The sequence below is a fragment of the Vulpes vulpes genome, chromosome 5 (genome assembly GCF_048418805.1).
Source record: "Vulpes vulpes isolate BD-2025 chromosome 5, VulVul3, whole genome shotgun sequence".
Taxonomy (NCBI): domain Eukaryota; kingdom Metazoa; phylum Chordata; class Mammalia; order Carnivora; family Canidae; genus Vulpes; species Vulpes vulpes.
The window spans coordinates 71,579,318-71,607,180 of record NC_132784.1 but is presented as its reverse complement, the minus strand read 5'-3'; the positions used below and the strand labels follow the sequence as shown (position 1 = coordinate 71,607,180).

General features: G+C 54.3%; 1 protein-coding gene across 1 annotated transcript in view; it reads left to right on the top strand.

Moving 5' to 3' along the window:
* Window positions 1–6,641: 6,641 nt before the first annotated feature.
* ALX4 (ALX homeobox 4) overlaps window positions 6,642–27,863 on the top strand; it is a 45,283-nt gene continuing 24,061 nt past the window's right edge. Inside the window, exon 1 of the mRNA XM_072758803.1 lies at window positions 6,642–7,225. Within this exon, the coding sequence (XP_072614904.1) occupies window positions 6,742–7,225 (484 nt within the window). The 5' untranslated portion in view covers window positions 6,642–6,741. The remainder of the gene's footprint in view (window positions 7,226–27,863) is intronic.

The following is a 27,863-nucleotide window of genomic DNA, read 5'->3' as shown; positions in this document are numbered from 1 at the left end:
GAGCCCAGAGGAAGCCTTCTGGTTCTGACAAGGTCCCCTCCGGATGGGGGATGAAGGCGGTCGGTCGCCCCGGCAGAGTGCAGACCCCCTCTCACCAGCTTTTGAGCCCTATTTTCCGCCTGCTCTGGCCCTCAGAGCTCTCTCCCCCGCCTTGCGCTTGGGAGGAGGAGGGCAGGGAACCGGGCTGCGTCGCGGGGCCTGCGCCTTTCCACGACGGGAACCCAGCCCGCGGGGGCGACGTCGGGGCGCGGGGCGCGGAGAGCGCGGGAGCGCATCTGGGTGGGCAAAGGTGCGCGTCCCGGCTGGAGCAGGCGGCGGGGCGAGTCCTTTGTGAAAACCTCCATCCTTCCCCCTGTTACTTCTTCGACGCCCAAGACCAAGTGTGAGCGACGAGAATTCTAGAACGCCTCGCTTATCCGGCCCCTCGGGAGGGAGTTCGCGCCATTCTCAGATTAATGCAGGACAAGCCCCTGAACGCGGGCTTCCTTTCCACCCCTTGCTCTCCGACCTTATTAAACAAAGTGCAGGAGGTGGGGGAGGTGGTTGCTCTCCAAGACCTCTTCCCGCACCGAATTCCGGCGCGTCCCCAGCCGGGGGTGGAAGGGGCCCCGGGGGCATGGGAAAAAGCGAAGCACTGAAACTCGGGGTACAAAGCCCTGCAGGAAGGAAGGGCAGGCGGGGACCTGGTCCCGCGCCCCTCGGACTAGGTCCTCCCGCGAGCTCAACGCTCCTAGGCCACCCCGCTCCTTCCGCCCGGCAGGCGGGTGCACCTGGGCGCGGACCTGCGGCGTCCTGCGCCCCGCGGCCTGGAGAACCTGGGCGGGGCAGTGCCACCCTCGTGCCGCCGTCCACAGGGTGCAGGTGCCTCCGCGTCCCTCCGCCCTCGGGGAGACTGGGGCGGGGTCTGGGACGCTGGATGCTCGTGGGTCCGCGCGCGCCGTCGCCGTAGGGGCTGCGGATCGCTGCGAGTCCCTCCCAGCCGAGTCCACTCCTATCGCGCACCTTCAGCCCTGGAGAAGTGAGAGCCTCTCTGCGCGCCCTGGAGCCCGGGGGATCGAGAACCATTCGACCCGCCGGTCCCCAGAAATCTCTGAGAACCAGACTTTGGTTACAAAGGTCTCCGACGACAACGAAAAGTGATCAGGAGCATGCGTTCTTTTCTTTTTTTTTTTTTTTTTTAAGATTGTATTTATTTATTTGACAGAGAGAGAGAAAGAGAGCACAAGCAGGGGGAGGAGCAGGCAAAGGGAGAGGGAGAAGCAGGCTCCCCGCTGAGCAGAAAGCCCCAAGCCAGGCTTCATCCCAGGACCCTGGGATCACCACCTGCTGAAGGCAGACACTTAAATGACTGAGCACCCAAATGCCCCAGAGGCATGGGTTCGGATGTAAGATGACCTAGGTTAGAATCAAATCCCCTGCTTTGCTGATGACACTAAGCAATTGCTTCACTTCTCTGTGTTTGGATGTTTTAATCACTGTAAAATAAGAATAATAGTACCACCATGGGGCTATTGTGAGGACTGCAAAGATCTCAATGTGCAAGAACTTACTTAAAACAGTTGTCCAATACATTATTGCCAATACTATGTTATTTCCAGCGTGTGAGGCTTGTGAGCAGGTGTCTGGAGGGACAGGAAGGGATCCTGTGCAAAATTCATAAGATTCTTGCCCTCCCCAATTTATATACTGACTCTTCCTGCCCATTCTCCAGGTGTCCAAAACATCCTTTCATCGGCCCCAAACTTCTGAGCAGTCTTTGTTGCCTCTTGCAATCTGAAGAGGGGCAACTTGGAGCCAAGTAGTCTACACTCTCGCTGAGGTGGGTATGCTCCCTATTTTCCTCAAGCTGGAAGTTGAGGCTAGGGGCAGTCAGGAGAAGTCAATTAGAAGATAAGTTAGTTGGCCACCCAGGGCTAGAGTGCCCGAGCCCTGAGCTCCACTGTTTGTCCAGTAGGGGTGAGAGTGCAAAGGGGGGGGGAGGACGAGCACGGAGGAAAGCTTAGACCAAAGGGGAAGCCTCCACATCTGTCCTTCCCTTTATTTTTTTATTGAAAGGTTGTATTTATTTATTTATTTATTGACACGGAAAGAGAACACAAATGAGCAGAGGGAGTCTAGGCAGAGGGAGATGAGAATTAGGCTCCCCCCTGAGCAGGGAGCCCCAATGACTACAAAGACAACAACCCAACAACCCCTTGTTGTCAGGCAGGCTGGATCCCAGGACTCTGGGATCAAGACCTGAGCAGAAGGCAGACCCTCGACTGAGCATTCCAGAAGTCCCTGTCCTTCTCTTTGAAAGAAAGGTGTGTCTGCGGTGACTTTCCCCAATCCAGGACCTTCTAACCAACTCAGTCTTACATGCCTGATCTCCAGATTTCCAGTCCCACAAGGACTGAGCAGTTGCCCTCTAATGCTGGAGCATGCTCCCCTGCTATTCATTCATTCACTCCTTCAGGCATTCATTCAACAGATATTACTGAGCAGTACTGTGTGCCAGGCACTGTACTTCCTACTGGGGAGAGAGTAGCCATGAACTCACATTCTAGTAGGAAGACAGACAACAAACCAAGTCGATCAACAAATGTGAAAATCATGTCGGATCAGCATAGATATCATGGGAAAAAAATAAACGGGCAGCTGTGACCGAGCAGTAGCTGGGGTAGTGAAGGAAGGTCTCCCAGAGGAGGTGACCCTAGGCACTTGGGCTTGACAAAGAAAGGCTTTTCTTCAGCACTTCCCCTTCCCCAGCTGTGTGTGGAGCCCTCCAAAGGGGGAAGCTGCTTGCAACCCTCAGAGGAGGAGTTTCAAAAGGTAGACTAGAATAAAGGGGACAGGTGAAATGTGCCTGCCAAGGGGTGGGTATGCAGGACTTAAAACAGAGAGCGCTGATGATCTGCATCCTTCCTGGTGTGTAGTGAAATAACTGGAAGCGCAGAGATGTGGCCAAGCCAGGCAAGTTAAGGTAGTCTTCAGAGCTTCAAGACAAAGAGCAAGCAGAGGGAGCATTAGCTGCAGGAGAAATAACCCACCTAGAAGGCAGAAGCTAGGGCCAAAACCTGGCTTCAGTGCCCTCAGAGTTGCCAGATGGCTGGTAACCCTCATAGGGGGAAGTGGGTGGTAGTGGCTTAACTTTTAGCAATGGAGGGAGGGAGGGAGGGAGGGATGGACAGATGGATGGACTGACGGATGAACAAATGATTGAACGCACACAGAAATAACGAGCTACGCTTATCACTGTTCCCTCCTGAAAGGTGTGTTTTCGGAGGGGCTTAGGAGAGGGGGTCACTGGTGGTTTTCAGGAAGCAAACAACACACCCAGCATGTTTTCATCCCGACACAGGCAAACCCACATGCAAGTACATGCTTCCTCACTTACACGCAGGCAAGTACTAACTTCTTCTGAGTCCATCCATAAGATAAGATACAGTGTAGAAAGGTAGAAGGCTCTCATCTTGGTTCCAAGGACGCAGGACCTTGATGCACCAAAGGGATTCTAGTTGAAGGCATCAAATGCTGTGCCCAAGTGCCCAGGGTTTGAGATTCCCCAGGTAGCTGGGGAAAAGTCTGATTAATAAGGCACTAATGAAACAGGTGATAAAAGTGCGGATGGGTAGGTGGTGAGAGGCAGTGCTCAAAGAAAGCTTCCTGGAACTGGGTAGGTTTTTTGCATTGAGAGCTGGCAGCAGCGCAAAGGTTACTGGAGAATATTGTATAATTGCAACCGCACCTGTCTTATACCCATGCATTTCAATGCTCATGGTCTTCCCCTCATGTCTAAGCCTGGAATTGAAGGGGTGGGGGAGAAGTAGAGGGAGGGTTTGCTGCCAGAAGTAAGGTGCTTGCAGGCAGCTTCCGGGTGCATGGAACGGATAGCCTGCTTGCTTGGCACTCCTTGGCAAAAATTCACCCCTAAGCCTCTGGGCCACATGCCGTTTTTTCGTTCATTCATTCAACACACATTTCATGAGGACCTATGCTCTATCAAGTCCCGTAGTGAACAAAACAGGCCTGGTCCCTGTTTTGAGAGAGGTCACTATTCTTGGGCAGCCCCAGAGAGGTTGGCAGCTCTTAATTTTGTCGCTTGATTCCTGAAGGGGGAAGGGAGAGTAACTAGTTGCCAACAGCTCTGGCTTTAATATTTTATTTCACAAATATCTGTGAGGCACCAGGCATGGCATATGCTGCCCTCTAGGAACCTCTGAGTAGTGAGGTCAAGATTCGCCCTGACATGCGCAACCAAGAAAACAACATGATCCACGATAGAGACTCAGCAAATGGGAGCACTAAATACCGCCAGGAGATGAGAGAAGGCTTTCGGGAGAAAGGGACCCTACGCTGGACCCCAAATCATTAACAAGACAAAAGCCCTGAGAATGAAATTGAGGAATTACAGGTAGAGGTAACCCCTAAGCTACAGGCAGAACTTGGCAGGTTCTAAGAACTGAAAGAAGTTGGGTGGACAGGAGCATTTGGGATGATGGGAGGCTTATCCACTTTTTACTATCTGAGGTTGGAAAATCAGATGATTTCTTCGAGTTTCAGTCTATCCATCTGCAAAATGGGTAGGACAAGATGAGCGTTGTCATGTTGTTCTGGGGTGGCAGGCAGAATGATGTTAGGATGGCTTCTGGCACAATGGGTGCTCAATAAATACAAAACTACTTATATCTGTGTGGCTGATGTCTGCGGGCCAGAGAAGCCCGGGTCCCAACGGGCGGCGGGGGAGGGGTTCGGATCTGCACACCCCTGGCCTAGGTTTTCGGAATATCTTTATTAACGAGCACTTCAAGGTAAGCCACGATAGAAACCAGATGTGGGATAGAGCAGTCGGCGGCAGAGCAAGGAGCAGAGATACCAAGGGAGTGGGGTGGGAATGAGGATTAGCCTGGCTGAAGTTCGGGGTAGAAGCACGACCCTCCTGGTATTTTTTTCTTTGGGGGGAACTTAGGCACAGAAGATTAATTTCTGACCCACATCCCTGGGTCCGTAACACTCAGGCCCTCTCTCATTTTACTCTGCCCCTCCACCTCTCACCCCATCCGGCTGCCTCGGAGGTGAGTCCTCAATCCGCAGACTTCCCCTGCAGTTTATCAAAAGCTGCTCTAAGTGGTCTCCTTGAAAGGAGTCATTCCCCAGTGGGAGACCCGCTTCCTCCCTTCTTTGCCTTTTCGCTGTCTCCATCCCCACTGGCATTCCAGGACCGCGGAGGGACTAGCCCCAGCATGGGTTCCCAGGCAGCCCCTGCCAGGTGACCGACCCCTCTGAGCCTCAGTTTGTTCATCTAAAACTGGGGATCCCAACCTCCACCCCTCACAGTTGTTGTGGGGCAGCGCAGTGGATGACCAACCCTGGGGTAAGGGTGGACGCACCCTAAAAGTTCTACTCCCTGGCTGTGGCTGGCCCTACTGCCCTGAGGCGCGCGTTGCCGACGGAAACCACAGCCCATCAAATCCAAGCCATTGGTTTTACAGTCGGAGACAGTGAGTCTAGAGAGAGAAGAGGCTGCCTCACCCTTACCCCAAGCTGTGTGCAGGTGACAGCGCGACGACGAGGCGTGGCCAGCAGGTCTCCAAACTCCTTGTTCTCAACCCCGTCAGTGGAGAATCCCCTGGGCTGGGCGCAGACGTGAGGAAATCATGGCTCTGTCCAAGGAGGGGAGGGAGGGGACCGAGCTCTACAGCTTCCGTAACCTGGCCCATCAAGGTTTTCTCCGGTATTTGAGTGCACACAGGCCCCTCAACACCCTGACCGACCGCCCTTATAGGGGAGGGAAATAGTTAATAAGACAGAAAAGTGGTGGCGCCCAGAACTCCCGCCTCTGAAGTATGCTAAGTTCCTAAAGGGACCGAGAATGGGGACAAGGATTTGGAAGCAGAAGAAGAGGCACCAGTGGGAAGGCCCAAAGCTGTGCTGACAAATTCGAAGGGAAGTGTCCAAAGGACCCACCGGCAAGGGGAGGCTAGCAACCCTTCTGACTTTGAAAGTGAAAACTTGTTAGGTGTTGTTTTTTGTTTGTTTCTTCTCTCTTTTCTTTTCTAATTTCTTTTCATCTGTCGCTAAAGTCTAGCATGCCCTCCTCCCCTAAGGCGAAAGCTTGGACCCGCCAGTTCTCAGCCTGGTCTCAGGAATCCTGGGGGGGGGGGGGGGGGGGGGGGGGGTCGGGGCGACCTCTCCCTCGGGCCTAGAATCTAGAATCGGAAAGGCCCTCCGGCGCCTCCGGGTTTAATCCCCAGCGAGCGAGTTAGTAGCATCTCCTTAAGAGAGAGGGAGGGAGGAGCAGAGGGTGTTAGGAGAGGAGGGAGAGGGGAGTGGGTGGAGGGGAAGAAGGAGAGAAGGAAGGAGAGAGTGTGGGGGGGGCGGGTGAAAAATTCACTCTCCCTCTTTCCCCCCCTCCCACTTTAAAAAATCTTAAGAGGGTTTGGGAGATCTGGTCAACTTTCTGAAACATCTGAATCTTCTTACAGCCCTCCGTTCTTTCCCTGGGCCAGCTGTGGGGAGGGAGAAGGAAGAGAGAGGAGGGGAGAGGAGAGAGGGAGAGAGAGAGAGGAGGAGGAGGAGGAGGAGAGAGAGAGAGAGAGAGAGAGAGAGAGAGAGAGAGAGAGATTGAGACGTGGAGGGGAGGAGGAGGGAGCGCAGCAGCCCGCGCGGCGCGCAAGGCCACCGCCTCCTGCCTCTCCAAACTCCCGGCCGAGGCGCGCGGTGGCGTCCTCGCGCTCTCGCTGGCGCCCGCGCAGGCCAGGCATGAATGCTGAGACTTGTGTCTCTTACTGCGAGTCGCCGGCTGCTGCCATGGACGCCTACTACAGCCCGGTGTCGCAGAGCCGGGAGGGCTCATCGCCTTTTAGGGCATACCCCGGCGGCGATAAGTTCGGCACAACTTTCCTCTCGGCCGCCACCAAAGCGCAGGGCTTCGGAGACGCCAAGAGCCGGGCCCGCTACGGCGGCGCGGGGCAGCAGGACCTGGCGGCCCCCCTGGAGGGCGGCGCCGGGGCGCGGGGCTCCTTTAACAAGTTCCCGCCGCAGCCGCAGCCGCAGCCGCAGCCGCAGCCGCAGCCGCCGGCCCCGCAGCAGCCGCAGCCGCAGCCGCAGCCGCAGCCGCAGCCGCCCGCGCAGCAACCGCATCTCTACTTGCAGCGCGGCGCTTGCAAGACTCCCCCGGACGGCAGCCTCAAACTCCAGGAGGGCAGTGGCGGACACAACGCGGCCTTGCAGGTCCCCTGCTACGGTGAGTGCACGTGCGGCGCGCTCAGGGCCGGGGAGCCCGGGCCCGGGGCTGCGGAGCGCCGCGAGCCCCCTCGGCTTGCGGGAGGCCGGACGCTGCGGGCCGGGGAGGCGCGGGGCCGCGCTGGGGGGCTCCGGGTCGGAAAATAGGAACCGACTGTCCCGAGGGGACCCCGGGGTCCGTCCCGCCGCCGTCATCTCCCTACGCCGGGGGCTCGGAGCGTACGGGCCGTGCAGCTCGACCCCGACCTCGCCGGTTCCCCAACCCGCTGGCTTAGCGCTGCTCACGGGGCCGCCTCCGAAGCGGATGCTTCGCCCGGCTCGCGGCGTGCGGCGGCCGACAGGGGCGGCGCGGGGCTCCGGGGCTGCCGAGGCCTCGCTCCCCGAAGGCCCCGGGGCTCCCCCGGCCGTGCTGCAGGTGGGAGCGTCGCAGGTGCCAGGCCGCTGGGAGCCCGGGGCGCAGTCGGCAGAGCGCGCCCCGGATGCCGCCCGGGCGCGGGGCCCTCGACGCCTGGAGCCGCCGAAGACCCGAGTTCTTCCCTTGCGCACACCCCCTACAAGCCCCGCTCGCGGTGGAGAGCAGGCCCGCGGGCGCTCCCGGCGCGTTTCTCCTCCGCGAACCAGGCTGGCCTCGCAACAATGGTTAAGGACCGACCCGCAACGAGGCAGGGAGCTGCAGAGCTGCAGGCAGCGCAATACTGGGGAAAGAGGGAAGCTTCTGGGTCCTGACTTGGGCCCACAGGGAACCCGAGGCCTAAATGACCTCCAGGCCCCCTTGAGCTTGCAGGCGGGAGGTAGGCCTGCGCCCCTGGAGTTTAGCAACCATGATGGAGGAAAGGGCAGCCTGAGGCCGGAGCAGCTCCGGAGCCTGGGCCTTCTTGCCCATTGAATCAGGATTGACAAGCCCCGAGCTGGCAGACAGAAACCCAGAAAGGAGTAAAATATCTTCTCTGGGCTAGGAGCCCTGAGTACACACTCTCCCTGAGGCGTTGGCATTCAGGCAGGGCCCTGGAGATGAGCTGGTCCTGACACAGCAGTGGCTTTGGCTGTTTTAGTCCAGGAAGGATGGAGAGACACCAAGACTGGGGACAGACATGGGACATGGGACATGGTGGAGGCCTTGGTGGCTAGAATAGGAAAACAGCCCGTGGCAGATACTTGCTAATATTCACACTAGCTTTGCGGAGGCTCAGAACTAGTTCATTAGTGGCTGTTGACACAAATACTTACACAATCATACACTTGACTACTACACACACGCACACGCACAACCTCGTCCTCGTGAACCAACATAGTCACACACCAAATACACTCACTCATGAGGCCTCACACAAAGTCACACACTCCCAAAGCCACAGGACAGGCCTGAGAGCAGATTTAGAAAGATCCAGTGGCCTTTCCCCATTTCCTCCACCTTTCCTCCCCACCTTCCCGTTGAAATGAGATCAGGCACTCAGATCACAGACATTTGCGGCTCCACACAGGTGCTCCTTCCACACTGGCGCAGGCAGGGGTTGTCAGGTCCTGTCAGCAGGCACCTGCCTGCCCATGCTACAGACACAGGCTCCCTCCTCTCTGCTTTACCCAGGCCCCTCCTGGTCCCTGTCACTGGAGACTATTAGGTGGGGGCAAGTCTCGGCCTGGAGGACTCATGGAGGTCTATTGTGCAAAGCCCAGGGCCTCATAGGCTTTCTCTCCTACTATGATGGATTTTCATGTTTGAAAGAAATTCCCCAGTGAGGCTTTTGAAGAGGAAGAGACATTACAGAAGAAGAGGTCTCTAGCTGCTTCCAAACCTCTTGTTTGGAAGATGTTTTCAGGTCTAGGAGGAAGAGGAAAGGGATGGCCCCCTCTGGGCACCCTCTCAGAGCCCTGCTGGGCTCCCACACACCAGCCTGGCCCTTCCTCCACTTGCATTGACCAGTTGAACCAGTGACTCCTCTAAAGCTCCTTTCCTCATAGAGATAACTGGGTAGTCAGTGCCCCCCACCCCCCACACTGTGAGAGCCAACGGCTAGTCTCCTCCAGGTTTCCCCCTAAAAGCCCCTGTGCTGTTGGGGACCTGCGGACGCTCTGAGGACAAGCTCTGGGCAAAGCCACAGGCTGCAGGACAAAAGGCAGCCCAGAATCAGCAACAGGACCCCCAACTCCCCTGCTGCCTGAGATGGAGGCACTGCTCAGGGCAAAGCCACAAACAACAAACAGTTCTGTTTATTCTTCTCCTAGCAGCCGCGGCTTCTCTGGCCAGGAGGAGATTTCTGGCCCTTGCAGAAAGATTAGGCACATGAAGTCCAAGCTGAGAAACCAAGACACCCAGGGGTTGGGCTGCGCCCTTTACAGAGGCAAGGAGGAGGGCCTCTGGAGTTGGCTTTGTCCAAGGCCAGCAAGCAGGGAAACTGAGGCACACTTTGGTGGCAGGTCTCCCCCACACTTGGAGAGTGTGGGGTCAAAAGGGGGTAAATGGAGTTCAAGGAGAAAACCTTAGGGTGTTCCCAGGAGCTCAGGGAATGGGCAGAAGCAGACAAGGCCTCAGCGATAGGCTCCACCGCGGCTGCTGGCGGTCTGATGGCAGGTAGCTTGGACCCTGCAACTTCCCTCGGGACTCTGTTGGTTCCCGGGCTGGGAATCCCAGTTCTCCATCTGCCAAACTGCATCAGCGAGAGGCGAGGCCCCGGAGAGCTCCTCCGGGAGTGTCCAAGCGCCTCTGGCCGAGCGAGGTGTAGGCCTGGGGGGCTGCGCCAGGGCCACGCTGAGAGCGCGCCGGGCGGGGAAGCCGCCTCTCGTCCCCCAGGGCCCGGCCTCCTGCTTCTCGGAGCTCCCCGAAGTGGAGGTGAGAACTCCTCTAAGTCCGCTGGCGTCCCTACTCCTTCCTGGGCCTCCGTTGCCCCATCAGTACTGAAGTGCCGCGAGCCAGCTGAGTCCGCAGTCCGCTCCGGGTGCGGGTGCGGAGATCATTGCAAGTCTACGAATGCGACCCACGGGTGCACGCGCGGCAATCTCGGCCTCGCTGGGCTCCGTCCCGTGCGCACTTCAGCCTTGCGAAGTCCTTGCTGGTCCCGGCCCGTCCTTGGGCCCGTGGGCCCCCAGCAGACACGCCAGGTTGGAGACCCGACTTTTCTCAGCGGCACAACGAGCGTCCTGGTCGCCGGGTGAGAAGTCCCGCGCCTCGCCCCCAGTCCCGGTCGCCGCTGCCGCAGCAGCCGCATCCCCAGGCCCCAGCCCTGTGCCCCGGGAAGCTTCGGGGAGCAGCCCCGCGCCCTCCTCTTTCGCTTTCGATTCGGTGCACGCAGGTTTTCGTTGCTAGCTAGCAGCTGGCTACCTTGCCATCCATCGCGCCCCCCGCCCCCAAGAAAGAAGCGCTCGCAGCTCAAAGGTCTGGAGACCCGGGCCAGGCCGGAGACCCCCGGGGCGTCGCCGAGGGGCGCGTCCCGGTTTACCGAATTAGACGCAATGTGTGAACGCTAAGGGTATTTCTTTCCCCGCACCGGCAGGATCCACACACCACCAAATGTGTCAACGCCGCCAGGGTCGTAGTCAAAGCCAGCCCAAGAATCAGCGTGCGGTTTCGTAGAAGAGAAAGACGAAAATAAGACAGCGAGGAAGGGACAGGGGAGAAGCAGGCAAGAACCTGTGGCGATTGTAGGTTGGTGGAGAGAAAACTTCAGCCTGGGTAGCTGTGCGGTCGCCGACCCTGGTCAATTTTGGAAGAGGGGGCAGAGAAGGAAAATGCTTTTAATGTAGTACTTTGTTGATTTCCATAGCAGTCAGCAACGCGAAAAGTCCGCCGCAAATCACCTTAACTACGAAAAACCAAAGGCCTGGATGAAAGGTTTAGTATTTTAAACCAATCGATTTGTAGTTTTCTTTATTATAATTCACGTTCAGCACAGTACACAGCTAAGGGGAAAGTTCGAAGAATTGTTCCGTATGTGTACACCCGTGTAACTACCGCCGGGATCACGATACAGACACATATATGCAGACGAAAATTTGGGGGGAAATTTTTTTGGTGAGCTGTTTTAAGAAATGTTCAGAAAAAGACTTCAGAGAGCTGGAGACACCTTGAATAGGGTGACCCGATCTGCCGGGACATTTGCACTACCCGGACTGCAAAACGCAAAACGAGGTGGTTTACCAGCTGCCCCACAAAACTGGCTGCAGCGGTTGGGCTGCCCCAGACTCGCCCAAGCCCTGGGCTGTGCAGACTGCAAAACCAAGCCCAGGTAGGAAAACGCGTTAAAATACTGTGCATAACATTTCGCCAAAGTCCCTAAGGACTTTCGTTTTGGAGAGCAGCTGGGCACACTTTTCCGGGGACATACCTTTATCTGGGCCTCAGCCGCTTTCTTCCTGCCGCTGCTCCGCTTACGGGGCTTTGTTTTGATGGAAAATTGAAATACTTAATGGAAGTACGGTGGCCTTTGCAGCAGTGGAGGTGAGGGGAGGCTGGAGTCCGGAGCGAGAGCGCTCCATCTGGGTTCGGGCTCATCCGCAGCCCAGGGTGCCCAAAGCAGCAGGCAGGCAGGCGGCGGGGAAAACTGCCTGCCAGGAGCAGCCCCGAGGCCCCGAGGGCCGGGGTCCGGGAAGGGGGAAGCCAGGCTTGGTGGTACGCGGCATTTTGTTGCAAGGAAATGGGAGTAGGGGAGAGATTCTGTGACAGAGTACTTGGCTCCCCACACCCTAAGCCCGCTCCCACGCTCCCCTACCCCCCACCGAGGCCCAGGCACAGTTTTGGGTGGGGTGGTGGGAGCCCGGTTTTGGGTCTGGATGCAGCCTGCCAGGCGCCATCTGGCCACGTGCTCCTCCCGAAGCTACGGGTTCTCCGGCGTCGCTAAAGTGACAAGCCGGGCCATCAGATTAGGAAACCAAGACAGCTCCGTGCTGATACTGCTCAGTGAATTCAGGGTTTAAGACACCGGGTCCCCTTGCTCAGCAGCCCTGGGCACCACGCGCCTTGGGACTGGTTTGGATTAGACCAGTGAGAAGAGGTCCCTCTTCCAAACTGTGCCCTTTTGCGGAAAGAGGAGGCACCTCTCTCCAGTCAGCAATCCCTCCCAGCCCCAGGCGGGTGCTTATCTGGGATCACAGTTATTCATGGCCGCCAGGGACCTCCCCTCCTGAGCCGAAGCCCCCTAGAGCCATCTCTGGCTAACAAATGTGCAAATGGGCCACACCCCCACCTCCTTGCAAGATTCTCCTTCCTCATCCAGTCAGGGGTCCAGGGAGCCTGGATCGGCAAATGCTCTGTTGCCTGACAGCCGGTCTCCCTACAAAGGCTGACTCAGTGGTGCGATAGAAGCCTCCCCAGTGTCCAACGAAGTGTCCTGGGGACCCCAGACCCGCCCACCGCCCCCCATCATGCCTAGTGCATTCATTACCTTACCAAAGACCATTTTTCTATCCCCATCCTACCCCGCAGGCGCCTCTGCCAGCACCGAGGAGGAGAGGGAGCAGTGGGAAGAGAGTTGAAGTTTGGCGGAGGGGAGGTTCAGAGGAGCAAAAGCCTGGGGATTTGGGTGGCGATCCGTGGCAGCGAGCAGTTTCAGATTTTGGCTGGAGAGACAGATAGAAGGATCACCACGGAGCTCCACTGCACCCGAAGCGCCTTTTTGGAAAGGAAGGTTTTACTGGGAAATACTAGTGAGATGTGTGTGTGTGTGTGTGTGTGTGTGTGAGAGAGAGAGAGAGAGAGAGAGAGAGAGAGAGAGAGACTGAGGCGCTACCACCCGCCAAATACCTGTCTTACCAGGCCACCTCACTGCCAGGGCTCCAGTACGCACCCAGGCTCTGAGCTGCTGGATTCGGGCGCTGCTGCATGTTCCAGAAAGAGGGAGAGTTGCGCGTGCTTCTTTGGATTCTGGAAGCAGGTTGCCTTAGAGCGGATTCTCCCTCCAAACTGGGGACCGCGGAGCGTGGGCGGCAGCCCCAAGGCCTTTGCAGATGGACTGCTGGTGACTCAGGCTGGGGCAAAGCAGCTGGTTCTCTGCACGCTCGGAGGGCCCTGGTGGAGAAGATTGAGAGTCTGTGGAAGGCTTGGGGTTTGGGCGAGGATGCTGAGATCCAGCGTGGCACCCGTGCACAGGGCAGGGCGACAATCGGGTGTAGACCGCCTATGGTCTCCACTGCTGTGCTCTCTACTCCCTGCGTGGCCTTGGGAAAGCCCCTTCCCCAGGCTCTCCTGGGTCCAAATTTGTGAAACGCAGGAGTTTGGGCAATTTCCAAAGGCCCTCTAGGGGTTTCTGGGACAGTACCAGTTCGGGGTGGCCTTCACCCCATTTCCCTGCCCTCCCCTCCCCTTTACATACTTTCTCGGAGGGAGAGATTGGATAGAATGGACAGAAAATGCTTCCCTGGAAGCAGAAACGGGTCTTGAGGGTTCCCAGAGGGGAGCTAAGGGGTGCAGGGGCAAAGTGAGCTGCAGTCCAGGATAAGTGGGCAGGTGGCCCTGAAGGGCCCTGGTTTAATGCAGGTTCTAGACTCTAGGCTTGGGCTAAAAATATGGAGAGGAGCCAACTGGGGAGCGGCTTGGCCCCACAATGGCCAGGCTGCAGGGGAAGCCCTGGGCTCCCCAGCCCCTCCTCCAGCCTGCTCACGTCCCCTATCTCCACTCATCTTCCCTGTCTCCACACTTACTGAGCACCTACTACGTGCCAGACTTTCTCCTAGGACAAAGTGCCTGCCTGTTGTCCGATAGCTTAGGTCCTATCTTTGGGCGTAATCAATGTTTACTGGCTGGAGGGATGATGGGGAACTGGTCTCTCATTCAGAGTGTGCTGGAGCACAGCTATGGGTTTTATGAGCCTGTGCCCAGCGTGACCTCAGCTGGCATGTGTCCCGCCCATAGTCGCTGGGTCTGGGTCCTGCTGTCCACATGTGCTTCAAGGTATGGCCATGTGGACTAACTTATGTGCCCTCCTGTGTGAAAGACGTGCCTGTGCCTGCTGTACCCTGTGCGGGGGAGCTGCATTCATGTTAGGGGGAGCACCTGTGCCTTAGGGGCACCCCTCTAGGCCTCCTGTGGCAGGCATAGAGTCAGCTGCCAGAGTCACTTGTGGGAACACAGCGACTGAGCGCCTGTGCTTCAAGGCCTGTGGCCTGCCCAGCCACTGATCGCAGTCCCCCCCCCAACCCTCCCAGGGAAGGCTGACTCACTGAGTGGCAGGAGAGTCCCCATGTGGCCAGTAGATGCAGAGCCCTGGAGTCTTCCTGGGGCCACGAAGCCCAACCACACCACCAAGAGGCCTCCTCCAACCCCTCACTCTCAAATATACCCTCTGTGTAGCTCACTGTGGAAGAGAAACCACCGTGGATGCCATCTTTATGCACATTGCAGGTCCTGTTTAGCAGATGAGCAAATTGAGACCCAGAGAGAAGTGGAGCCCTGTAAGCAGGTTAGTGGGAAGGCAGAAAGCATAACTGGGTTTCCTTCCTTCCGCTGCTGAGGGGTTGGGTGAGGAAGGGGTTGAGGGAATATCTGCAGGGCTCGCCCACCCTCTCCCTTTGCCGTAACCCCTTCTTCAGTAAGTCACACACTCACTGTGTGAGTCACACATTCACCCCTCAAATAGGGCAGGTGCTTGCAGCCCCACTCCCCTGAGAGAAAAAGGCGGACTCCACCGTGAGAGCCTGTGGAATCAGGGCAACAGTAGAGTACTGTGGAGGTCCCGTGGGATTACAGGGACTCATCCCACCTGTGACTTGGCTGGGACTCCGGATTGATGCAAGGCTCTGTAGGACAAATTTTCTTCCCTGAATGGTGGAAACCATGCATGTGCATGCCTGAAGGAGTTTGGTGAGGCCACATGACCAATGTCCCTCTCTCTCGAAGAGCCACCTGCCCAGCCCGGGGCATTGGTCATGTCCAGGAGCCTTGGTTCCCCCCCACCATATGCAGCGGATCACATTGTTGGGGAGGGTGTCCCACCCAGTGTTGGAAGAGACGCCAGATGTCTGCTGGTTCAAATGTCCTGTTTCACAGACAGGGGGACTGAGATGCTGATTCTACTTATTCATTGCTCTTCAAACTTTGCCTTCACTGCACCAGGCCTTGTGGGGGATTCTGAGAATCACAGGACGTGGCCCCTGCCTGCAGATCTAGAGTAGGAGGAGGATCAGTGACTGGGGCAAGTCCAGTTCACTGGGGCTGGTACTGGGATGGGGAAGCCCCAACTCAGGCAGTGGGGCATGCATGGCAGGAGGGGCTGTACACGTGAGAAGTCCTCCCACCCCACTCCCAGGTGAGCCTAACCTTGCCCAGTTAAGGGAAGGCTCAGAGATGTTGGGGGAAGTCAGAAGTTGTCACGGACTCGCTGGATCTTCTCTGGTAGCTGAACAGCTCCAGGCTGCCTCGTCCTCCTTTTCTCCCTCCAAGCCTTCTCTGGAGAGCAAGAGATCTGAGTTCAAGTCTTGGCTTTGCCCAGAAATGTGCCTTTGGAACTGTCCCCTATCTCCATGGTTTCACTCAGTCTTCTCATTTATAAATTGAGGCCTTTAGGCCTGTCTTTCCTGGGAGGGAGGAGAGTGTGGGGATGTGAGGGTGCAGAGAGGTAGTGTGCCTGCAGGTACATCCTGCATGGTCAAGTTCTCTGCTGGGAAGGGTTGAGAGCCCCACCCCCTCACACTATCCACCCTGGAGGGCACTAGGGTGTGGCAAATGATGGCAGGGAAGTGGGGGGTTCTAATCAGGTTTCAGAATGGGGATGGAAATTCTGGGGCCTCCCAGGTATATGGACCCCTCAGTGTCCATGGATCTCCCTGGCCTGCTCCGTGGCCCCACCATCCAGCCTCATGGGTGGACAACTGAGCTGGAACAACTTCACGCCCCCACTGTCGAGAAGGAGCAGGAAAGACAGGCGCACAGCTCCCCTACATAGGTCCCCATTCAGGGCCTCAGTCTCCCATCTGTAAAACCCCCACATGACACTAGACGATTTCTGAGGCCCTGGCCTTCTGTGCTAGTCCGGGCCTGGGATTAAGGCACCAGGAGAGAGGTGAATGGTTCCTCCAGGATCCTCAGATGGCCTCGGGGCCCCACCACTCTGCCTGATTCATTGTACTGAGAGAGGCCCCTCTGGAAGCAGAAGGGTAGTCCGACCCACCAAAGGGCAAGTCTGGGGTGCCTGGCCTGGCTTCCTGCCTCAGTTTTCTCATCTGCAGGACAGGGATAAGAATGAAGTGAGTCTGGTGGATTGTGAGGCAAAAAGAGGGGCTTGAGTGGTCAGGACAGAACCTCTGTGCTGCTGATACGGTGTGACAACCCACAAGTCCTGAGTGCTCCTGTCCATGCAACAGGCCATGTACCAAATCTTGTGTGTGATTTCATTGAACCCCAGTCGATTGCTGCCCCCATCAGATAGATCCTCCTGCCATCCTTACTTCACGGGTGCAAACAGACTCGGAGGGATCGAGGACCTTGCCCTACGTGAGACTACTAGGAAGGGAGAAAGTAAGTTCTGATGCCCAGAGGCCCCGAGAGCCTGAAAAGCATCCTTTTGTAGCATGATCCTGATTAGAGTTGAGGCTACGCTAACCCTATGAGATTGGAAGACTGGGTTTTACAGATGTGGCCTCCAAAGAGCTCTTCCCTTCTCCACATAGGAGGATGCAGTGGGTGGGGAGGTCAAGGGTGGGCTTGGTGCTCGGCAGGTAAGAGTTCCAGACCTGACTCTGATCATGGGCACAGCTTCTTCACCTGTTCATGTGTCCTGCTGAGCATCGGTGAGAACAGGGGCAGCTGGGGGGTGGGGGGCGGGTAGGGCAGCAGGACACAGGTACACAGGTGCCCCAAACCAGCGTTAGGGATTTCTCATTGAGCTTCCAGAGGCCCCAGGAATGTACCAGAAACTCTGGTCAGGGCAGGGTGGCGCTGAAGACCTTGCAAGGAACCAACAATGAGCCAGTCTTTCTAATTCTCTCTTCATTCCTCCTGCCTTTGAATCCAGACCTGGGATGAAAACCCAACTTCCAGTTCTCTAGCCCCCTGGCGCAAAATAGCCTATTCCCCACAGGGATCCCTGCAGAGCATGGGGTGTGGGAGCAGAGAGGCCTTAGGTAGCCCTATTTTGTAGAAGCCTGGAGTTCTCTCAGACCCCGCAGTTGGAGGGACACCCCCTTGCCCCACTGTTTCCCCTTGGCTGTCACAAGCCAGGGGCCAGGTCTAGAGAGATGAGTACCCTCCCTCCCCACCTGACTCTTGTCCCCAGATCTCCCCATTCTCTGCAATGAGTGCTAGGGCCCTCCTACCTGCGGCCCCACTCCCACCTGCCCCCCATTCTGGGCCCCTTGTCCTCCTAGCCTACACCCCTGCGGGCCTGAGACCCATCCCCCAAACACACGCACACACGCACACACACGCACACACATAAGGGATACAGTTCTCTATTCTGGCCAGGATGCCCTCTTGAGCTCACAGCCCAGACAAGAAAAAGCATTTAGACCTGAGCCTGGGGTGTGGTGTAGTCAGCACTGGGGGGGCAGCCATGATCACAGTGCACCAGGCTCTGCGGGGGTGGGAGGGGGGGCGGGTGGTGTGGACAGAGAGGCCCAGGGCTCCCTCCTCCCCCTTTGTAGAGAGAACTGGGCATAAACACACCGCTGTGGGACGTGTGCTGGCTGCCCCAGGCCTCTCCTGTCCACAAATCCCCACAGGCCTGAGCCTGCGTCAGGGAGGTGTGGGGCATCTGGCAATGAGTGAGCTGACCCCTGACCTCAGGGACCCGGAGGAGCAGGAGCCAGAGTCCCCAGGGAAAGTGTGGAGGGACTGGGGCTCTGTGGGTCTGGATGTTTGAAGTGGCCTTGGGGAGCTCGAAGAGGCGCTCACGCTGAAGGAGCTGGAACTGGCAGCCTCGGCTCAGCAGGCGCAGGGCTTTAGTTGGGAGAGGACCCGAGGTGTTTGGGAAGGAGCGAGCCTGGCCCGTGGGGGCCTCTGGGCATTGCAGCGAGAGGCCCAGAGCCCAGGCTGAGTGTTCTCTGTGCTACTCACATGGCCGTTATAAAAATTCCAAATCTTCCTAATTAAAGGATAGTTTTTTATTGTGGCAAAATAGCACATAAAATTTACCACTGTAACCATTTTAAGCGAACCATTCCGTGATGAGTAGGTGCCTCATGGAAGCGGAATCACACAGTAGCTGTCCTTTTGTGTCTGGCCAGCTGTAGATCTTCGCTGAAGAAATGAGGATTCGGGTCTGTTGCCCATTTTTGGGGTTGAGTTGCTTGTTTATATGTTGTTGAACTGTAGGAGTTCTTTATAGGTTCTGGAGAATAATCCCTCGTCAGATACATGATTCGCAAATATTCTCTCTCATTCTGGGGGTTGTCTCTCACTCTCTGGATGGTGTCCTTCGGATGCACAGAAGATTTTAACTGGATTAAATCCAGTTTATCAATTTTTGTCTTTTGTTGCCTGTGCTTTTGATGTCACATCCAAGAAATCATCGCTAACTCACGTGTCGTGAAGAATTTCCCTGGTGTTTTCTTCTAGGAGCTTTATCGTTTCCGCTCTTACGTTGAGGTCCATTCTGAGTAAGGATCCAACTCTTTATTCTTTCGCAGTTAGATATCCAGTTTCCCCAGCACCATTTGTTGAAAAGACTGTCCTTTCTCTGTGAATGGTCTTGTTGTCCCCTTTGTCATAAATCCTTTAGCCATATATCTGAGAGTTTGTTGCTAGGCTTTCCATTCTGTTCCATTGGTTTGTCTGTCTGTCCCTGGCATGGCCTTCTGAGGTGAAGTCCAGAATCCCAGAATATGGGGAACCTTAAAAGTCATCCTGTTCACCCCCTTTCCTTCAAGCTAATGACTAACCAGCCAAAGAGATCCAGCTCAGGGACACATTTGTTTTCCAGGAACCAGAGTGGGTAAGAAGGGGTGGAGGGCAGAGCCATGGGCAAGAGTGCCAGAATTATGACTTTGGCCTCTGGCTAGGCCCCTGGAAGTTTAGAAGTACCAAGTATGTCAGCTGACCCTCCTGTGAGGACGTAGCCTGAGAAAACTCTCGTGTGCTCTTAGGGTCTACACTCCATTTTGGACTCCTGAGAGCCCCAATCTGGGACTTCTTCATTCAGTAAGAGGATCCCAGTGCCCCCTTCTGGTGGAGCAGGGATGAACTCCCAGAGGGAAGCCAAGCCCCCATCCACCCCAAACCAGCTCCATGCTGTTGGCCCTGTATCTTTAATTATTTTCTGTTTGATTCCCATGAGAAGGATTTGCTAAGGGGGCTCCCTTGTGAGGCCGGGGCCTCTTATCTTGCAGTGCCCCAGCCCTGGTGACTAGACATAGACCTGCTCAAGCCTGGTGTCCCAACTGGGTGCCCCAAGACGGGGAACAGGCACACTCCCTGGTATTCTTGGAATCATGTAGAAACTGTGTGCGGCCCACGACTAGGTTCACAGGCAGCCCGAAGCTTTAGATGCCGTTTGTTTGGGGAAGCTGGTGTGTCAGGACCTGGGAACAGATGTCAGCCTGTACAGCTGAGGGGCCTTGGGCAAATAAGTTGACCTCTCTGCCTCAACTTCTTTATATGTAAAGTGAGGATAAGTCTACTACCTACCTTTTAGGAATACCATGAAAATTAAATAAGATAATATAGGTAAAGAGCTTAGAACAGTCCTTAGAACAGAGTAAGTGCTCAATAAATATGAGCTGTTATTATTGCAAGGATTTTGCTGGAACCCTGACTATGCAAGGCTGATCAGAAACCTTGATAGGTAGTTACAGTTGACTTGGATAAATCAGATTGGAAATTGAACAAATGATTACTGAATCTACACTGGGTGGTTGACAAAATCCTTTAAAATATGGATGAGTGATACAAGGAGTAGAGGCTGGCCGACAGCCTTAGCATGGGGACAGGACAGGGAAGGGTCAAGGAGGGAGAAGAAGGGCACCCCCACGCCCCTCAGAACCTACAACTTGCATCTCCCCAGGTTGCTGTACCTTGTACTCAGGCATCAGGAGCTGGAACATAACTTTCTTTCTTCCGCTTCTGAAAGTCTATTCTCTGTGTTTGTCTGACGGCATCAGACCAGGAGGTCCCCAAGGGTGGGATTCGAGTGTACTCATTTCTGCGTGGGCTCAGGGCTGGACACAGAGAATGTCAGGCTCAGGGCCTGTCAGGGAGGTTCTGCACCTGCTCTGGACCCCAGCTCACCCAGCTGTGAGTAGGGGAGTGGTGGTGAGCATCACCCACGGGCCAAGCCTGTACTGGGCTCTAGCACTCAAACCCCTCAGGAGGTATTAGTACTCCTAATTTACAGATGAAGAGGTGGAAAACCAGCGAGGGCCAGGTGCCCAAGCAGCTCTGCTTGAATTGAACCCAGATCTCCTGAAGCCATAGGGACTTTTTCTCCTCCACTCCTCTGCCCATAAGGTTAATGCTTATGGCCTTGGGGACCTCATGCCCAGGAGCCCGTCGGGCACGATCAGTCATGGGGGAGAGCTCAGTAAATTGTGGAGTGGGGTGTGCCAGGGGCAGGTTTTCAGTATACAGCACAGTCTTCCCCTCACCCACTACAGTGATGACCACAGATCACTGTAGCAGGTGCACAGACCCCATCTCCCTCCTGCTTCCAGAGTCATCCTCAGAACCAGGCCAGCCCAGCTCAAGGCCCCATCTGTGGTAGCAGCTCCGTGGGTGAGGAAGGAGCCAAGCAAACCCCACCCCCAAACTCATGATAACTGACCACATGTGGACCAGCCTCCTTGTTGGTTCAGCATCAATGCCTGGACCAGGGTTGAAGGGAACTGCTGACCTGGAAAAAAGTTTCCTGAGCTGGGGCAGGTGGGTAGACAGTGAGGGCCAGGCTTCCTCCCTGAGGGCAGGCAGCCTACTCTGGCTTTACCTAATGAGCCCCATGGGACTCAGCCCCTCGGAGATCTACAGAAGTCAGCTTTATGCTACACAAAGTACATTCTCACTGTTTTATAGGGTGTTTCATCTCCCAAGAAGTGGTAACAGGTAGAAAAGAGATGAGCTCATCACATACCCTCTGCAGATTAAGGTTTTCTTGGTAGAAGGTGCATGCTATGCATTTTATTTTATTTTTTATTATTTTAAAAAAGATTTTATGTATTTATTGGAGAGAGAGAGAAAGCATGTGAGCACACAAGCAGGGAAGGGCCAGAGACAAGCAGACTCCCCACTGAGCCCAAAGCAGGACTCCATCCCAGGACCCCGAGATCATGACCTGAGCCAAAGGTGGACCCTTAACCACTGAGCCACCCAGGTGCCCCCCTCCATCCATTTTATTTTATTTTATTTTTAATATTTTATTTATTCATGTGAGACACACAGAGAGAGAGGCAGAGACACAGGCAGAGGGAGAAGTAGGCTCCACACAGGGAGCCCGATGTGGGACTCGATCCCAGGACTCCAGGATCATGCCCTGGACCGAAGGCAGGCACCAAATCACTGAGCCACTCAGGGATCCCCCACACCATCCATTTTAAAGCAGAGATGTCTTTGAAAACTTTTTCAGTCCCGATGAGCAGAGGTCAATGAAAGGACCATTCTCCAACCAACACATAAATATTGGAATATTGAGGATTATTGATACTTACCTACTTCCAAATTCCAGCCATTTAGATGGAAACGCTTATCAACAGCTTAGACACCAGTATGTTCTAGAAATTTTGAAATCTTAACCATCTGATAGTTATAAAGGTGGAACTTTTTTTTAAAGATTTTATTTATTTATTCATGAGAGACAGAGAGAGAGAGAGAGGCAGAGACACATGCAGAAGGAGAAGCAGGCTCCATGCAGGGAGCCCGACGTGGGACTCGATCCCAGGTCTCCAGGATCAGGCCCCGAGCCAAAAGCAGCGCTAAACCGCTGAGCCACCAGGCTGCCCAAAGGTGGAACTTTTTGAAGCTGAGATAGAATAATCTTATCCATCTTTATCAATCTCAGAACACTAACTGGCAGGCTTACAATGAATTCAGCCATCAGTTTTCCTTTCTTGCCCAAGGGGAGATAAATCTTCTTGCTTTTTCAGTTTATAAATGATTCTTTAGGTTTGAATAAACACACTTGGAGAAAGAAAACCCTTGATTTTGGTGGAAGAAGCAGTCTCTGCAGGCCCACGTGGTCCTTCCGCTGAAACGTTCATTTGTTTAACAAGATTAATTCAGTGCAACAGGTATTTGCTGGGGGCAGCATGGGTGACAGAGCACAGCCAGATGCCTTCCCTGCCTCTGGTGAGGGTCCCATCCAATGACAGAGGCTGCCCTTCTTCTCTTGCGATGCTTTGTGATGAGCGATTTAATTGGTAGGGGCCCTTAGGGAAGCTCAAAGAAGAGTATGGCAGGGAATTCACGGGGAGGTGGTGATACCAGCCTGGGAAGGTGACTTGGGGCTCACCCAGCTCAAGGGGCCCAACCCCGCCCTGAATTGGCGAGCTCAGTTCTCTGTGACAGCAGCTAGTGGTACATTTCTGGAATGGCCCCTCTTGCCACTGCCCACCCCGGATGCCTTTCGGATGATACAGCGGGTGGAAGGCACTGGATGTTCTCACTGACAAATTCTTGAGCAGTTAAACATTGGGGTGCCCGCCTAGGCAAGTTGTCCAGATGTCACCAAGAGCGTACGGGGGAGTGAGGATTTTATAAGTAGTTTACAACTGACCCGAACTTTGTCATCAAAGCAGTGGTTAAAATTACAATTCTCCTTTCTCCGTTGTGCCTTCACGTTGCAATGTACCTTAGGCTAAAACGTATTTATGGAAGGTCTTTCTTTAAAAAACAAACTATAGTTTTAAGTAAGTATTGAACAAAATAAATCTAACATCTCATTTTTACTGTGGTTTCAAGCGTCTCAGCCCATGGACAGTCTTTGTTATAGATGTGGGAAGTGGGCCCTGATCACAAGGGGACAAGTGCAGGTGGGGTGACTTGGCATGGCTCCTGCAGCTGCCCTGGCCTGACTTGGCCCCAAATAACCACTGTATTAATTTCTCCTGGAGGACTCCCTCTGGTAGAGAGCATGCTGTGTCTCCGGCAGGGATATGCATTCTTGCACTCTGCTTCATTCAAAACTCACAAACGTTCTGGGGTGTGGACAGTATTGGCCCCACTTTACAGGTGAGGAGACCCAGGCACACAGAGGCCAAGTCACACCCTTCAGCAGCAGAGCCACAGCTGGCTTGGGAGCCTTCCCCATAACCTACTAAATTTAGAACTCCCTCCATTTCTTGGGTAGGGAAAACCGACATTTCCTCATCTTTTGTTAAGTGCTAGCAAAGCGTGGCTTCAGGCCATCAAATTGTTGCCTCAAAGCCCCTGCTTTATAGAGATCTGGATTGGCCCCTAAAAATATCCCCCTCCCTTGAGGGCTGCCTGGGTGCCCCAGCTCTGTCCAGCACCCTACGCCGTAATCAGTGCCTCCCTCACGACCGTGGGCCTTTTGAAGGAAGGAGTTCTTAATCAGGCTTTGTATTTCCACCACCGGGAACTTTGCGCAGAGCTGGTCCTCCAGAAATGTTGCTGAGTGAATGAATGAATGAATGAATGAACGAACAAATGAATGCGTGAGTGAGTGAAGCAAATGATTGGCAAAATCAGAAATCAAGTCTGTCCGACTCCAAAGATTTCTCATTCATTTCATTTCTCCTGGGGCAGGATTTAAGCTTCTCCATTTGGCCTGCCTTAGGTCTGAAAAGTGCTATGTCGGTGTCTCCGGTGTCTCCGTCTCCGTGGGGGGTGGCTGGGGATGCAGACTTTCTCCCTGTTGGGGAGGCGGGATGGAGGCTCAGAAGGGCTCTGTGGGAGATGTTGAGGGACAAGCCCCAGGCTGTATGGTTTGGTGGAGGTGGAGAGGAGCAAAACGCAGACAGACCACAGGGCTGATTTGAAGTCGGGAGACAGAGATCTTCCCCTAACAGGCTGTGGGATGGCCCAGAGCCTCCACATCCTCCCAGTAAGGTGTGTGTTTTGTGGGGGGGAGGGCGTGTGGTCTCCAAGCTCTGGGGCTTCTAGCTGGGGTGAGGGGAGGGCTTGGGAGGCTCCTTCTGCTTCTCTGGCAGCGACCCGACCAGCCAGGCCAGCTCCCTGTAAGGTGCCAGGATCTCCTCCAGCCATGGGAGGCCGAGCTTGGGGTTGAGACCAGGGCTGGGCTGGAAGGGAGGAACCAGGAAACTTCAGTGTCCTTGGGAACAGCTAACGGAGCAGGGGGTGAGTTCTGGCTGAGGTCAAGACCCCCACCCCACCATACCAAACATCAAGAGTGTTCATAAGTGGGCTTTTCATGAAATTAGTAGATGGGTTGGTACCACTCAGAGGGATTATATGATTGCTTTTATTATTGTCCCCAGCCCTGGGGGGAGGCTCCCGTCTCAGACTCCTCCATGGTAATTAATTAGGACCTGCCTGGCCTGAGAGTTAGAGGTGTCCTGTTTTACCATAAAATGTAGCATGTCTTTGGTTTTCAACATTCAGTTCAAGGCCACACCATCACTGAAGCCTCCCTGGACCTTTTCAAGCAAAACTGACCATCCTCCTTATAGACCCTGCTGTGTGCAGGATGCAGGGCTCTTGCCCTTGGGCCCCAGGACAATTAACCACTGTTACCCATCTGTCCTCTCCATAAGGCCACGACCAAGGGGAAATGGTCCATAAATGGACACCTGAGTGGACCGAGAGATGAGGGCGTGGCAAACCCAGACACGGTATCAAGAGATGATGAGAAAAGGAATTTGGGGGTGGAAGCTGAGAGGTGGAGGGGACCTAGCCCTAGGTAGAGTGAGCCAAAACCAGCACACAGGCCCTAGGGAACACTGGCTAGGGGACTTATTTTTTTTTTTTTTTTTTTTTCAATTTTTTGATTGTGATGAAAGAGACCTGTAACATAAAATTTACCATCTTAAAACTATTTTTTTAAGATTTTTAAATTTATTTATTCATGAGAGACACACGAAGAGAGGCAGAGACAGAGGCAGGGGAGAAGCAGGCTCCCTGTGGGGGCATGATGTGGGACTTGATCCCAAGGACCCCAGGATCACGACCTGAGCCAAAGGTAGACACTGAGCCACCCAGGTGCCCCATTTTAAAACTATTTTTTAACTGGGGAATAATTAGCACCTGAACTATTTTTAAGTACACAGTTCAGTGGTATTAAATATGTTAATGATATTGTACAACCATCACCACCATTCATCTCCAGAGCTCTTCTCATCCTGGAAAAGCAAAACTCTATACCCACTAACCACTAACTTGCCACCCCCTCCCAGCCCCTGGCAACCACCGTCTATTTTCTCTTGTGAACTTTTTTTTTAAGATTGTATTTATTTATTCATGAGAGACACACAAGAGAGAGAGGCAGAGACATAGAGGGAGAAGCAGGCTTCCTGTGGGGAGCCTGATGCAGGACTCGATCCCAGGACCCCAGGATCACGCCCCGAGCCAAGGGCAGATGCACAACCAGTGAGCCACCCAGGGGCCCCCTCTCTGTGAACTTGACCACCCCAGGTACCTCACAGGAGCAGAGGCTTTTCTGTGACTGGCTTATTTCACTTATCAACCTGTCCTCAAGGTTCATCCATGTTGTGGCATGGATCAGAATTCCCTTCCTTTTTAAGGCTGAATAATATTCCATTGTAGGGAGAGACCACAGTTTGCTTATCCATTCATCTGCCATGCACATATTTTAGCTATTGTCAGAGGCTTTCTTATAATTCCCTTTTCTTCCCTTTTTTTTTTTTTTTGAGACAAGGAAACCTCACTCATTCATATCAGTTGTAAGCAAGGTGAAATTATAATGGCCTCAAAAAATAAAGTACTTCTTTTACTTTTAAGTTCCAACGGTAGCTTGACCTCGGCTAACAAAATATGCCTCCTACAGATCTTAGAAATGCTGCTAGAAAAATCACGTGCTCCGATTGGGTCACCAGGCGCTTCCGTGGAAGTGAGGGTTTTCAGAGGGCTGGAGAAGCAAGGTTCATTCCCAGAGCTGACATCTGCCTTGGGATTTTGCTGTCGGTGTGCAGGCCCATTTGTGAAGGCGGGGATGGCAGTGGCTGCTAAGGACACTCCTTCACACACCCTGTTCAAATCCCTACTGATGCTGCCTTCAGAAAAGAGATTCCTGTGTAAGGTGGTTTCTTCCCATTCACACCCACATCCTTTTTTTTTTTTTTTTTTTTTTGTAGTCCTAATCTTTTTTTAATTTAAATTTTAAATGGAGGTATAATTAACATAGAACATTATATCATTTTCAGGTTTACAACATAATGATTTGATATTTGGATATGTCAAGAAATGATCGCCACAGTAAGTCTAGCTAACACCTGTCACCTTCCGTAGTTGCAATACAGTTTTTTCCTTGGGATGAGAACTCTCGAGATCTACTCTCTTAGCAATTTTCAAATATATAATACAGCATGATCCACATACTTCTTTTTTTAAAAAACTTTTTGTTTGGCCACAGTTTCAGACTAAGAGAAAAGTTAGAAGCAGGGGACAAAGAATTGCGGGTCCCTATTGCGCCAAGTCTTTCTGTATTTGTGTGACCCTCAACCCCTCTTGCAGGCTCTCTGCATATACATGCATGTACTGACTTACACACACACACACACATACATATTGTTTCCTTGCACATTGCTTAAAAGGGAGCTGCACACGCATAACCCCTTCCTCTGAATCCTTCCGTTTTTAGAGGAGAACAAATGGAAACAAGACAGTGTGCTGGGGAAAGGATTGATGGGGTGCAGGCTGGGGGATGGAGGAAACCCCGAAGCCGAGGTCCCAAGAGAAAGGCATGGGTCCCCATTTGAGATCCCAGATGTTCGAAGGAGTTGTCTCAGGGCTGGCGCTGAAGGTGGGTCGGTTGATGAGAGGAGCATCTGAGAGGGGCCGCTTCTTGGGACTCTTGATCTTGTTCTTTCCTCTTGACCTCATCTCCTGGCTGCCCCATCCCAGCCTTGCATGGAGCCTCTGCCCCCCAGAGGCTCTTCTCTGTCCTGCAGAGAAGATGCCCCAGGCAGGAGGTTCAAGCCCTAGCTCTGCCTCTGACCACTTGTAGGTTCTTGGATGAGCCACTAACTCCCACAGGCCGCAGGTTCTGGATGCATTTCACACGGTGGCTGCGTGGTGGTGGCCTGATGGATGATGTCCCAGTCGTGGGTCCAGCACGAGGCCCAGTCACTGGTTTTTCGGGAAAGCACACTGCTAGTTCCTTTTCCTTCTTGGGCCCTGGGAAGCCCCCTTCAGCCTCTGGGCCCCAAGAAGACCAACCCCCAGCCAGTGTGAGAAGGACGAAGAGAGCTTCTGTGTGCGGGTGGCGCAGCGGTCGGGGGCTGCTTCCCCTGCCCCTGTGATGCCTCCCCCCATCCAGGAGAACCCACAGACGAGTTGGCAACAGATCTGCCCACAATGTAGAAAGCCAGCTGGGCGAGAAACCACCAGGCGTGTTGGGGGGCCTTTGCTTGGCTCCTTCACCAGCAGCTAGAGGACCCAGATTCCCCAGGGTCCCCACCAAGGGAGGTGGCTTTAGGAAATAAGCCACCACTCAGTTGCTGGTGACATTCAAGGAGTCCTGTCTCTCTGCGTCTCTGTGGAGTGAGGACGCTCATGAAAGCCCCCGTGTGGGAGTTTTGAGGGGGTTGATTTCAGTTGAGAACATAAGAACCCCCAGAACTGGAGGGGAAATGTG